This window comes from Haliotis cracherodii, unplaced genomic scaffold (genome assembly GCF_022045235.1).
Source record: "Haliotis cracherodii isolate W230 unplaced genomic scaffold, xgHalCrac1.p SCAF_3, whole genome shotgun sequence".
Taxonomy (NCBI): Eukaryota; Metazoa; Mollusca; class Gastropoda; order Lepetellida; family Haliotidae; genus Haliotis; species Haliotis cracherodii.
Window position 1 is genome coordinate 74,696,087 of NW_027266286.1, and position 15,629 is coordinate 74,711,715.

A 15,629-nucleotide genomic window follows, 5' to 3' on the forward strand; every position below is an offset into this window, starting at 1 on the left:
TGGCTTATAGATGGCCTAGATTGTATGGATATAATTATAAAACCCGTAACTGTCGTTCGGAATACCCTCTGTTAAATATTTCGAGGCTGCATGATTAGAAAATTCCGACTGTCACGTTCATGATCTTGTAAGCGACGCTCTGATTGGTTGGATGAAAGGTTGTTTTGACGTGAACCGTAATGGGATGTCCGCAGATCTTTGTTTAGCGGGAGCGAGAACTAAGATCTGATTTTAATGAGATTAGCTAATACTAATAAACAAGCCATATCAGCCATATTCCTTACAGTAATGACACCAATTGTAAAGTGTGCTTTTTAAGTAATATCCATTTTGCTAGCGTAAAACATCAAGTTTTGATCCCATGGTTTCAATCCTGGTGAACTGCGAGCAGTTATAGTTAGTTGTTAATTAATAATCGTGATTCTATATCAAGTCACGACTACTATACATGCGGCTAGATTAGATACTGGAGCTCAGCATCACTGTATGATTGTGGCAGTGTGATTTATTGTTAAACAACGTTGTAAATGTATAGCATTGTTTCTGATGAGATGCAGTAGAACTTCACAGCATAGTGTTTTGACAATGGTCAGTTGTCAGGAATATAGTACTATCTAATGTAAGCAGTAGTGTGGACGTTACTATATTTAAATGCTTTTTCAAATGTCAAATGTAATCTAGAATCTTCTGGAACAACTAGGCTAGGCCAACACTGTGTAGAACCTTCGGGATGATATTTAGACTGTTGTATGGGGACAAGGATGTGCTTCTCGCACCTGACATTACATCAAGACCAACAGTGATCACTGAAGATCAATGTTTTCACCCTGAAACTTAATATAGTTAATAATGTCATTGTACTTGTACTGCCATTGACTTTTGTACCGCCACTGTATGGTGTACTGCCATTGTAATTACTCTGCAGTAATTTGTATTGATTTGTAAACCTAATAAATTTTATAATAAAATTGTTAATTGTATACCATTTCATTGTTGTTGTTTTTTTGTTTCACACTGAATTCCAGCAAGCAGGGTATCAGCAGACGTTGAAATAAAACATAACACGTTTGGTTCCATGAACAATAAAATATTTATTGATGAAATAAATACATCATGATGTTTTTGATTGAAACATAACAATTTCAATTTGATGTTTGAAACAACTGTGCAATGTTGCTGTTTCACCAACAGATGAGGATAAGTAAACAAGTGTAGTTCCCAGACCCATGAAGCATTGGAAGCTGATCACTCTGTCTTGAGCAGGCTTCTGTGTGACACTGAGGGGGACACAGCTAATAGCTAATGGGGACGGTTCACACAGAATGCTGTATGACATATTCCATTCAGTGTCACAGAGGATATGAGGAATGTTGTCATTCAGGACAAGTTTGCTGGACCGAGCTGACATCATCACTCCTGAATGTACAGACCGGAGTAGACACTGTCTGCTGGTCCGAGGTGACTTCATCACTCCTGCATGTACAGACCGGAGTAGACACTGTCTGCTGGTCCGAGCTGACTTCATCACTCCTCTAAGTACAGACCGGAGTAGACACTGTCTGCTGGTCCGAGCTGACTTCATCACTCCTGCATGTACAGACCGGAGTAGACGCTGTCTGCTGGTCCGAGCTGACTTCATCACTCCTGCATGTACAGACCGGAGTAGACACTGTCTGCTGGTCCGAGCTGACTTCATCACTCCTCTAAGTACAGACCGGAGTAGACACTGTCTGCTGGTCCGAGCTGACTTCATCACTCCTCTAAGTACAGACCGGAGTAGACACTGTCTGCTGGTCCGAGCTGACTTCATCACTCCTGCATGTACAGACCGGAGTAGACACTGTCTGCTGGTCCGAGCTGACGTCATCACTCCTGCATGTACAGACCGGAGTAGACACTGTCTGCTGGTCCAAGCTGACTTCATCACTCCTCCAAGTACAGACCGGAGTAGACACTGTCTGCTGGTCCAAGCTGACTTCATCACTCCTGAATGTACAGACCGGAGTAGACACTGTCTGCTGGTCCGAGGTGACTTCATCACTCCTCCAAGTACAGACCGGAGTAGACACTGTCTGCTGGTAACTTCATCACTCCTGCATGTACAGACCGGAGTAGACACTGTCTGCTGGTCCGAGCTGACTTCATCACTCCTGAATGTACAGACTGGAGTAGACACTGTCTCTGCTCCTAACACTGATAAAGTCTTATTATTGGTATGATGAGCTCTCAGTCCACATGGGAATTTTTCCAAAACCGTCTTCGATCCTGATTTGGACTTATATGGCCCTGAAAAGAGAAATATGAAATCATTAATTGTTTGAAATATACACAAACTAGACTAGAATTACAGAAAGTGACAACTATTACAGTTTACTGAGCTTCAAATATCTATCATATATTTCGCATGGTGCCCATGTCTTGTCCATAGATCATCAAATAGCTATAGGATTTGCTGATGCTGAATGTGAGCTGACATATCTTTTTCACCTGCTCAGCTCATTATGCCAGACAATTTCATTCTTTGTTTAATGGATGGGCCAGCCCAAAAGTGAAAGGAAAGACAATGATTAAAAATTGATATATTGGGTCAAAAATGTGTCTACTTGAAACATGCATTTTAGTTCCAGTTTAGAGTTCAAGATTTGGTTTCAGAAATTTTAACCTCAAAGGAAGCCTGACAATTCTCTTTCAATTTTTTAACATGTCTCCTGCAATAAAATTTGTAAAACAAAAAATCAAACTGGTCTGGCCTTAACTTATATTTTTAATAGCTAATTTGATTTTATATTATCAAATTACATCCCAAGATTTCCAGGAAGAGAAAAGAAATAGGTTGTCCCACGTTTGTATGAGGAACCTTCCTCCAAATGTCGACCATTACCCCCGCCAAGAGAAGAATGCTGCCACCAAGGAAAAGACTCGGACAATACATAGGAGAGAGTTGGAATATTGGGTAAATAAATTGAATAAAAAAATAATAAATTGCACTGGAGTATTCGTGTTAAATAAGAACTGAGGCGTGAATACTTCAAGCAGTATCTACATAAAAATGACTGAAACTACTCCACATCTTTGTCAGATTAACACAAACAATAAGACAAGCAAAAATATGTCTCAAAGAGATGCACAGTTTAGTAATGCAGGCTTCACTCCAAAAACTGTTATAAAACTGAAACATTGTGAGAAGGGAAAAATACCCATGTTATCAATGGCACACACCGACACACACTGACACACACCGGCACACACCGACACACACCGACACACACTGACACACACCGACACATACTGACACACACCGACACATACTGACACACACCGACAAAATACAGACACACACCGACACATACTGACACACACCGACACACACTGACACACACCGACACATACTGACATATACCGACACACACTGACACACACCGACACACACCGACAAATACAGACACACACCAACACATACTGACACACACCGACACATACAGACACACACCGACACATACAGACTTCAGATCAATGACACATACTAACTTTGGATCAATGACACATACTGACTTTGGATCAATGACACATACTGACATTGGATCAATGACACTTACTGACATTGGATCAATGACACTTACTGACATTGGATCAATGACACTTACTGACATTGGATCAATGACACATACTGACATTGGATCAATGACACATACTGACATTGGATCAATGACACTTACTATCATTGGATCAATGACACATATTGACATTGGATCAATGACACATACTGACATTGGATCAATGACACATACTGACACTGGATCAATGACACATACAGACACTGGATCAATGACACATACTGACACTGGATCAATGACACATACTGACATTGGATCAATGACACATACTGACTTTGGATCAATGACACATACTGACACTGGATCAATGACACATACTGACATTGGATCAATGACACTTACTGACACTGGATCAATGACACATACTGACATTGGATCAATGACACATACTGACACTGGATCAATGACACATACAGACACTGGATCAATGACACATACTGACACTGGATCAATGACACATACTGACATTGGATCAATGACACATACTGACTTTGGATCAATGACACATACTGACATTGGATCAATGACACATATTGACATTGGATCAATGACACATACTGACATTGGATCAATGACACATACTGACATTGGATCAATGACACATATTGACATTGGATCAATGACACATACTGACAATGGATCAATGACACATACTGACATTGGATCAATGACACATATTGGCATTGGATCAATGACACATACTGACATTGGATCAATGACACATACTGACTTTGGATCAATGACACATACTGACATTGGATCAATGACACATACTGACTTTGGATCAATGACACTTACTGACATTGGATCAATGACACATACTGACATTGGATCAATGACACTTACTGACACTGGATCAATGACACTTACTGACATTGGATCAATGACACTTACTGACACTGGATCAATGACACTTACTGACATTGGATCAATGACACTTACTGACTTTGGATCAATGACACATACTGACATTGGATCAATGACACATACTGACACTGGATCAATGACACATACTGACATTGGATCAATGACACATACTGACTTTGGATCAATGACACATACTGACTTCGGATCAATGACACATACTGACCTCGGATCAATGACACATACTGACTTCGGATCAATGACACATACTGACTTCGGATCAATGACACTCAGTGACTCCCTAGCTTCGGATCAGTGACACTTACTGATACACACAGATACCCATTTTGCCCCAATTGTGTTTCTAGGTTTGTCAGCACCATACACATGCTCGTGGGTTTCACGGAAGTGGTAAACATCAGAGACCTACTTTACCTCAGGCTTTCCTCCCACACGCTGGGATATTACTGAAATACTGTTCAAAGTTGAGTTAAACTCATCTCACTCACTCACTCACTCACTCACTCACTCACACAGACACATACTGACATTGGACCATTGACACATATTGACACACTGACTTCCAATCAATGAATACTGCATCGCGATTCTTCAACACACCAAGTACATATTTAGATTGGCATTGCCTGGATTATAGTTTTTGTTGTGATTGGAATTTAGGAACAGGTCTGTTTACATGTTTCATAATAAATGTAAAAAATAATAAAAGGATTAAATGAATATATAATTTGAAACGTTCCAAAAACAAGAAAACCTCAACATGGAAAACAGTCACAATTTTATAACTGTCTTTTTAACAATGTTTCAGATTTTATTATCATTGCTGCATTTTATTTGTTCATTTGTTTAAAGGGAAACATGACACATTACTTAGGCTACTTTAATATAATGGCGACTGGTCCAGTCTATAATCCTATTTGTCCTACAACTAATCACATAGATTGTAACTGAAGCACCATCGTCAGGATGGCCAATTGGTAAACCTTTCCCCAGACATGTACACAAAGTATAAGGATGCAGACCAATGACAACATGCCGGAACCCAGGGGTGAGAAGATGTCAAGGTGCTCACACAACGCTCACGTAATTACCTCGAGGTCCTCCTCGCCCACCTCCTGCACAGACACAGGTTCTCATATCAGTACTCACTGTCTTCACATCATCTATCATTGTATCAGCTCATTGTTCCCAGCTTCCTCAATTACACATATATTAGGGGCCACAATATGTCTACATCACATACATATACATGGCAATACGATATATATCACCACACTTGCGTCATGTTACGACATGTATAATGATACTTGAGTTATGATACGATAAGTATTTCGACACTTGAGTCATGGTACGATACGTGTCACGATACAAAACTTAAGCTGTTTTTGCAAACACTTCCCCATGGTCCAAGTTGCCTTGCTAACTAGGGATTGTTACTATCAGCTTAACTAAAATGACTTAAATTAGACTTATGATATCCTGCAATCAGATTCAGAACTTTGTTTTACTGTGTAGTAAAGTAATGCATGCCCGAGCAACCGTCTGTGTAGGACATCACAAAACATATATTACTTTTTGAAAACCCATTCAGCCCTAAAATATGAATCATGTCAATAATACTGTTTTAAAATCGATACAAACATAAAACATAAACTGATACATGGGTAGGTGTATCATGTATCATACCGGCAGCTGTAAATGCATTGATACCTCAATGAATTGTGACACCTCTAATATATGTGCAACTATATGTATTATGCGTATTCTATCCCATCTAAATTCTACATCACATATATCTACAGATTCAAACGTTTATCACAATGTACATTTCAATGGGATTTCAATCTCCTGGCTACAGCGACTCTTGTTTTCTGAAACCTTAGCATGTTAAATAAAGGCCACAATAGATTATCAACCAAATGTTGCAAATATCAGGTTGAGGTTTCAAATACCAGATTGTGGTTTCAAATATCTGGTTGCGGCTTCAAGTACCAGATTGAGGTTTCAAATACCAGGTTGAGGTTTCAATTACCAGGTTGTGCTTTCAAATATCAAGCTGTGGCTTCAAATATCATTTGTGGTTTTTCAAATATCAGGTTGTAGCTTCAAATATCTGGTTGTGGCTTCAAATACCAGGTTGAGGTTTCAAATATCAAGCAGAGGCTTCAAATACTATTTGTGCTTTTTAATATCATTTGTAGTCTAACATACAAGATTGTGTTGCCATACTGGTACAGGCAATCTTTAACATTCTAGTGACCCCTGTCTGATTTGTAAATCTCCATCAGAAGGATAAATGAGGCCATTAAGTATTTTTCTTGTTACTTCATTTAAGGGGAAACAAATTCTAATTCTCAAGTCCTGTGTATCCTTTTTCTCTTTCTTAAGGGAATGGTTGAAGAACAATAAAACAATTGCAAATTCCTGCATGTATGTCTTTCTTGATGAGTGAGTGAGTGAGTGAGTAAGGTTTTACGCCGCTTTTAGCAATATTCCAGCAATATCACGGCGGGGGACACCAGAAATGGGCTTCACACATTGTACCCATGTCGTGAATCGAACCCAGGTCTTCGGCGTGACAAGCGAACGCTTTAACCACTAGGCTACCCGACCGCCCCCTTTCTTGATGACAAGTCATGGAGCTCTTCAGTCCTGTTCTATATCAGAGAGAATATCCTTCACTGATATTTCCTAAAAGGCTTTGTCCAAAGACAAGAAGAGTGTCTATAAAATCAAATTGTAGTCCGCACTTTGAAAACAAGGGGTTAGTCATTTACAAAGTAATAAAATTTAAAACCTTATTGTGCAAAGTGTTACTTTGATTTTGAAAAGTTTCAAATCTATGATGTTTGAGATAACAAAAGTCCACTGTACAAGACCCTGACGGAGACAACTGAACTTCTACCAATACTAGAGAAGAGAGCCAGTAGATAGCTTCCCCTGGGGTGTAGGGGGTTAAAGACACCTTGGTTTAAGAGACACAGCACCAGGCCCCAGGTAGAACATGTTCAATGGCTGTCTTACTGTTACTGGTTAACGAGATTGAATGTATCACTCAGCAAAGTCATAGGCAGCGCGGTTACCACTGACCTGATTGCCGGCACGCCGCTCGATCGTCTGGAAATAAGTAAAATAAAACAAAAATTACATTAGATTGTTATTTAAAGAAGACAAGTCCAGCAAGTATTAGTTATTGATACTTTGCTGCCTCCCTCTGAATCCTCCCCTCTCAACACATACATGATAAAAAGGTCGAGCAACATGTTTTGAATTATTCTTTGAAAGGGATAAGATCCTTGGTAAACGCCCTCCTCACTTCAGAAAGAAGGATTATTATTTAAATATGAAAGACACCCTTTTAACCCAAATAAGGGAAAGAAAGAATAACTACATTGTCAATCTTTGCACACCAAAAACTGAATATGGAATATATATTCATACTTGTTTTATGTATGCTACTCAAAAGAAGTCAAAGAACATCCAATTTGTTCCTATGACTAGTTAATCTGTCATGCCATGCTCCTCAACTTCTTTTGAGTAACATATATACTCTGTGTATTGGAGGAGCACCATGCATGCTTCAACTTACCCTATCAAAAAATTTGGTCAGCTTCACTGCATTGGTTGTGGCTGGGGCTAAATATTTGACTTGCATACAATCCTGAAAACCACAAACATTCTTCATCATATAACAGCATGGGTTATGCGAGACATGCATTGTAATGTTTTTCTGTCACAATTACCATTGGTGCAGTTGTCTTTTCCTATATATGAGCACCCGTGAAGATCTGGGGTAGAATTGGTCTTCAGCAACCCATGCTTGCCGTAAAAGGCTCGCTGACTTGGCTGATCCATGTCATCATATCCCCATTGCGTGGATCGACACTCATGATGTTAATCACTGGATTGTCTGGCCCAAACTCGATTATTTACTGACCGCCATCATATAGCTGGAATATTGCTCAGTGCAGTGTTAAACAACAAACAAACAAAATAAACAAACAAACTATGGATATGAGACGTTTTTTTCGTGTGAACCCCCGACCATGCAGTGCCACCTACCAGGTTCAGCTCATCAGCGCCGCATTCCTCGGCTATGGAGGAGTATTTATCGTAAGTGCGTGTGTCCTCGCGGAGGCTCTGGGCCAGGTCGGCCTTGCTGCCCACCACCAGGATGGGGATCTGGTTCCCTGCAAACTGCTCAGGGTCAAACTCATACCTGAAAGTTTTAGATAAAATAGTTAACATAGTTAGTATACGTAATTACAGTGACTTATAATAAATCTGTTAACTTTATTATGATGTAGAGTGCTGTAACTAGTGTTTGTGTAGGGGGGGCACTTATGACAACCCTGCACATTGACAAATGTTATATTTAGGATAACACTTTCATAGTAAAGTACAGCTACTCATACTTTTTTTGGTTTAGTCCCATATGGGATTCAAACCCACATTGCTAGAGTGACGCACCTAGTCGCCAGCACACAAAGTCAGCAATCGAACCCACTCAGCCATCGAGGCTTCCACAAAAATGAAAGTCCCGGACGTGACTCAACCTAATAAAAGTATTAGAATCTGTGCTTTACTCAGAAAGCGTTATCCCAAATATACCATTTGTAACATTTGACCACTTTCTAAATGGCATGCGTGTGTTCATGCTCACTGAGTTAAAGAAATATTCGGAGAATGATTGTAGTGAACAAAGTTAGTTCAAACATCAGTGAATCTGGCAGACTTTTTGGATGACAGTCACTGAGCTGTTATTCGTTTCTTCTACGGTGCTGTTTTCTGTGAAAAGATCCACAAGAAATAAGTACAGACTGTCAAGTAAATTTGAGATCATAAAAGATTTTGAACAGGTTGATCTTAAAGTGATCAGGGGGGGCTTATTAGAGCAGGTCGGTAATACAGTAAATATGGTCTGTGAGACTGACAGGCTGACAGGAAGCTACACTTTCAGTTCCACCTGCTGAACACATGACCATACAGCTCATTTCACCGCCAGTGCAGGGCAGTGGTGTATATTATATATATTACCGTATTCGACGTAATAAGCGCCTAGGGCGCTCTCAAAATTAGAAATAGGGGGCTCTCATTAGAATATAATTTTGGTGAGAAAAAAACAAAGTTGAAAGATTGTAAATTTTGTGGTTTATGCTGACAGCCTGAAATGATATATAAAAGAAGAGTCTGTGTGTATTATACACGATAGATATATTTTCAAGAATTTAATTGCCCATAGTTAAGGGTGCATGTAACACACGAGTGCGTATTATACACGAATAAATAAGTCTTGTGTACATTGATCAATTGGAAAGGGTGCTAATTGGGATTGTTCACTAGCCAATATATTAGCAAATATCGCCATGGGCGCTTATTAGAGCGGGGCGCTTATTACGACGAATACGGTATATATATTATGTATATTATATGAAATACATGTATTTTGTACATAAACTTAATAATTGTTGGATAGTTTAGGACTGGATGTGACATTAAGCACATACACTCTTAATGAAGATGTACACTGCTGATCAAGACACTGCGAGTGACACACCATGAGCTACTGTCACAGGCACCCGTCAACTGGGACACTTTCAACAACCAGGCCACCTGTGCATGCCGGTTTGTTCCTGATCATTCCTGTGTTGTGGGGAGTTTGAACCCCTTGGCCAGGAAGCCGCAAGACCTGATCTCAGCCTTAAAGGATACTCCACTCCAAGACTAGGGCCCTTTTTCTCCCAAGTTGTATACATTGTACAGGGTTAGAAGTAACTGAAAAGCTTCACTAGCCCGGGTAACGATAAAATGCCCTTGTGATGTAAAAACAATGGGAAAATTGGAAAATTGGTACTAGGCCACAGGAAGTTGTACTAGGCCACAGGAAGTTGTACTAGCCCACAGGAAGTTGTACTAGCCCACAGGAAGTTGTACTAGGCCACAGGAAGTTGTACTAGCCCATAGGAAGTTGTACTAGCCCACAGGAAGTTGTACTAGCCCCGGCAAGTAGTGGACTAGGGTAAAGTTCTGACCCTGTTGTAACAAAAATTATTTGTGAAACAGATATTATCTCTTTGTAGTTACAGTACCTATTATCTGTTAGATTGACAACCGAAGATATATACTTTTAAAACTACTTAAAAACATATATTCAATCGAGAAATTTATTGCTATAAAAAAGGATGACAAAAATAACTTTAACAAAAATGGTCACTTTTATCCTCAGCATTTGATTCTTTGCTCTCTGTTGCTATGGTTGAGCCTGATTGTGTTTTCCAACCCTTTCATTTTAAACAGTGTATTGTGTCATTCTATGCAATCGGAAATATGTTTTTGTCGGAATACTGTATTAATCCATAACTCTGGGAACAATAAAAGTTAAAAATAAAAACACCAAAAAAATCGTTAGATTGACCTTCATAATCTTTGAACAAACCAACAACACATGCTTCAATGGACTCAAATCAAACATCCTGGGACCGCCAAATAGCCCGCGTCTGGCACTCCTAGTGTCCTTGCCCACATGTGTATTGATATCTGCAGTCTGACACCGCGCCAGGCATGCAGGGATTAAATGTCTCACCCGTTGCCTTTCTGTGATGAGTCCCGGTTGAGGACCTCGGCCAGCCACTTCCTGATGTTCTGATGGGACTTCCTGTTTGTCAAGTCATGGACGAGAATAATGCCTGTGCCAACATCGATAGGAAAGTGTGTGAGTCTGGTTTAATACTGCTGTGAACATTAGTACACTTAGCAAACATAACCAGACCAAATTGCACCCTGGTCCCATAAACTTATCACAGTTGAAACATAGGCTGGTCAGCTGCCAGGATCACATAAATTACTGATGCAATTGTAGCAGCCAAACATTTCCAAGTCCCGTGATGGGATTCGAACCACGGACCTTCTGATCCGAGGTCGGACGCCTTGTCCACATGACCAAAGAGGTTAACCCCATAAGCAAGTTGACAAGCTGTCATCTGTGGGATGACTCTACACCCTGCTACATACTCCCCTGTCAACAGAAGGCACGTCCTGGGTCGCATAGTAGGGTAATGAGGCTTATTTTGCTCAAATTTAATATGAACGTGCTCAGCCCTACGTTGGACGCCAATGTAGCGGCCAAAAAATGACCGAACCACGGACCTTCTGATACGAGGTCGGACGCCTTGTCCACATGACCAAAGAGGTTAACCCTGTCAGCCCCTGAAAGTATGACAAATTACACATAACACAGGAATTAGTGATGTAGTATGGTAAATAAATTTTAGAGGCATTGAGTGTGTTCCACGATTGATTATGTGTGTGGACAAGTAAGGGGTAGAAATTTTTTTACATGCACTTGGTGCATGTAGACGTAACTATTAGGCTGCATTTTGCAATAATAGGTTGCACTGTTGCATGTTTATATAGTTAAATCAAGCGCTGGGGAGGTGTTCTGTTTTCCTTTTTTATCCATGACATAACGCACGATACAGCTGGATATCACTGGGCTTATCATGTGGCAGGAAGCCCAGAGTGATGCAGGTCATAGAAGTTTACAACTTTGCTGAAACTAGGGGTATGGTGCTGACAGTTCAAGGGCAAATTTACAGATCCTGGCACCTAAAGGGACATAAATCTGCACCTGATGACTTAAATCAGTGGTTCTCTAGAACAGTTCAACTATTTTCCCTCAACAAGGAAGAACTGCAGCTCAACCGTGAGAACATCCTTCATTACAGATCTCCCTGGTACTAATGGGACTGGTTTAACGTGATGCACAAATGTAGAGAATGGACGCAGAAAAAAAAATACTGTGTCCCAAGGGACGCAAAATAATATTCATTGTACCTACAGCGCATCAAGAGCAGTTATGGGTGTCTGTCATCCATCAGTCAGGACCACTGTCCACATGATCAGTGATTCTTTCCAGGCTCTAAAATTTACCTAACCACACAGTACACTACAGCATTTCATTTTTTACAGGACCCTCATACTACCCTTAAAATTAATTATTGGGGGTCCCCTCGACCCCCACTTTGTAAGTCATGGTAAAACCCCCATGGGAATTTCACACCTGTAAATAAGAATGCTCCCATGGTCTAGTGGGTGAAGCGTCTGCCCCGTAGAAGGTTAACAGTTCGATCTCCAGCTACGTCAAATGAAAAGATGTTAAAAGATTGTACTTGTTGTTTCCCTGTCTTTGCACTCAGCATTAAGGAGATACAACAAGGATGGTTGGATCGGAGTCAGTACACCGTTTCTGAGTGTGGTATCCATGTTAAATCTGCAGCATAGTATTTCAGTGGGTCAGCTCTATATACCAGCATGCACATTGCTATAGAAGTGCAATTGTTTTGAAGGATTAAAGACGCCCACTTAAATTGTAAAGGGAGTATCTTGTGCAATAAATTTTGTACTCTGTACAGAATCATCACATTCTAAACATACCGTTTACTGAGTTATAGAAGATGGATCGGCTGTTCTGGTGACTGGCAGACCCCCCGATGTCCCACAATTCTACAAAGTACGTCTTCTCATTGGGCAGTCCCGCTCTATACTCATGAAGCTGAGGATTAAGAAACAAAAGCCGGTACATGTACGAATAATGATGCATGTTGGGAAGATCAATGGAGTTTTCTTTTGACGTTATCAGTAACATTGCTATTCTAAATTATTGACAGAATTTTATTAACCAGAGAAAAACACTTGCTTTTTTTCAGTTGTGGCGATTTGTTCATTTCCTCTCAAGAGTAATATAAAAGTTATAGGCCAACTACAGGCCTGTTCTTGTTCTTGTCAGTATATTTACGTTATAAAAGACACACATACACATCTCTGTGGCACACTTGAACAAGCACATGTGACCCCTGACAAAGTGTATGCGAGTGAAACAGTGAAGGAGACCAGTGCCAGGGATTTATCTAGGATTCATAGCAATTTGGCATCTTCCTGAGGCAAGGGAGTTAACTGACTATAAAAGTCCAGTTTCAACCCTTGCCCAACTTGGCTGGAAATATGGAGTTATATTCTGGCTGGACTAAGGAGTCTATGCATAGTCCAATCAAAATCGGATAGCTAAAACGACACTCGTATCAAAAACAACATGGCGACTGCCATTTAGATTTTGGTCAATTGCAGAATTTGAAGAGTGTGTGTACTGTCAACTGGGCATTGACAGATTTTTCCAAATCTTTTCATGTTTTTAATAAAGGTGCTCAAGTGATGTGATGTATTTTGCGAGGTAAGGCCAATTTTGTGACAAAATAGACCTTGATTATTGATCAGAAAGTCTTGACTCGGCGCTGCCATTTTGTTTGACGCAAATGCATGAGATGTGGAATCTGATTGGTCAATAGGAGGGATATAGAGGGGACATAACTTGTGATTGCCACTGGTGGTGCTACGATCGAGCATCCAAATTCCAGTTCGGCAAGGATGGAGACTGGACTTTTAGAGTCAGTTAACTCCCTTGCCATGGCAATTTGGGAAAAAATAGTTGTTTTATTCAAAATTTGGATTTTTAAACAGTTCTTTTGTTCTTAAATTCAGACCAGACCAGGCATGCAAAACATACAGACATGTTCCTGACTTGATAATTGCTTTCTCTCTTCCTGTAGATGAAATTTAGGTAGCCTAACCACATAAGTAATCACTGGATCAATTGTAATCAATCATTGTGATCAACTGTCAAAATACTCATCCAGGTCCTTACATTCCTACTTCGGAAGGATCATTATTGTAACTGGAATATAATTTGATTGTCTTTAATCCCCAACACTCCATGCCTGGCATAATATTATACAGATGACTTCTAACTGAAAAACATCAATGCAATTGGAGTTTGGGTATCTGTACTTTGGTAATAAGTAAACAGACCGGGTCAACAAAATACTTTCATCCCCAAAAGTGGAGTTACCTTTACTTCCACTGAGCAGCCAATTGTTGCAGAGGGGTTTGATTGTGGTTCATTGTGACAGATCAGATGGACTAGTGATGTTTTACCCACACCTGCAATAAAGAACAGTGATGACTTGTGTGTGCTGTGCTGGGTACATTGTGAGATCCCACAGGTCCATCACATCCTGTTTCTTTAAACTCGTTGTCAGGCACACAACTCTGAAATGTGTACCGGGTACCTACTTTTATTTTGTTTGTTTTCCATTAAATCTGAGACGTAGCCTGAATTTATTTGAATAATTTGTCACCAGATGCCTAAAATAATGCTGATGCAACGATAAAAGCTAAACTCACTCACTACAGGTAATAGGATTGGTTTTGTTTTGATTTAGATGGATTTCTGGGATGCATAATCTAACTGGATAGGAAGTTAGAAAGTTTATATTTTTATGAAATCTCACAGAGCAATGCTACAGTGACAATGTAACAAGATGACAGTGGGTTTTTTCCCAATTGTTATGTCTTAGAAGGCAGGAAAGTAGACATCAAAATCTTCACTCTGGCATAGATAATGGTAATGGCATAAGAAAAAAATTAACAATATTGCAAACTATTCTATCAGAGTGTGTGTGTGCATGCCCTTATGTGACAACCTGTGTCAATTCCCCTACTATTTTTTTGTTCACTTCAAGATTTGTATTTGTGACCACTGTATTTTTTCCACAAAAACCTGTATCCATCTCTTTGTATAGTTACATCCCTTGTCAGTGCCTGGATCCAAATCTCAGCGATCATGGGTTCACACCCTAGATCCACACTGATCAGAATCCAGTGAAACGATTAAAGGTCAGTCAGCTGCGTCTCTGATTAATCTGTAATAGTCCGTTGTAACTGAAATACTGTTCAGACTATCTTAACTCAAACGCATTTGCATCAATTTAGCAGACAGCCAAAGGGAAATAACCCCAAACGTATCACTATTAACTATTCTTGCTGACGTGGCAATCAAATTCTGTTGACATACGGCTTTGCAGAATTTTGGTAATGTTTGGTTTGGAGCTTGAGTAGAATATGTAGAGTATCTACCGTCATGTTCATTGTCATCTTACCAGAATCGCCGACCACTACAACTTTAACTTTGTCTATAGCTGCCATCTTGCCTACTTCCCGTTTCTGGCCTCGGTTAGTATCCGTGATGCGAGGAGCTCTCACTCCATCATTCGGAAAGTCTCGTAACTTTTCGGGTGT

General features: G+C 40.0%; 1 protein-coding gene and 1 pseudogene across 1 annotated transcript; both read right to left on the minus strand.

Moving 5' to 3' along the window:
• Positions 1-1,184: 1,184 nt before the first annotated feature.
• Positions 1,185-15,558, minus strand: LOC139474410 (rab-like protein 3). The gene is made up of 9 exons (XM_071257423.1): positions 15,491-15,558; positions 14,401-14,492; positions 12,933-13,050; positions 11,083-11,185; positions 8,562-8,718; positions 8,089-8,160; positions 7,590-7,616; positions 5,591-5,614; positions 1,185-2,286 (listed from the first exon to the last, which is right to left on the minus strand). The coding sequence occupies exons 1-9, from the start codon at positions 15,534-15,536 to the stop codon at positions 2,227-2,229; spliced, it is 699 nt and encodes a 232-aa protein (XP_071113524.1). The 5' UTR covers positions 15,537-15,558; the 3' UTR covers positions 1,185-2,226.
• LOC139475698 (uncharacterized) lies at positions 1,246-2,145 on the minus strand (annotated as a pseudogene).
• Positions 15,559-15,629: the final 71 nt, after the last annotated feature.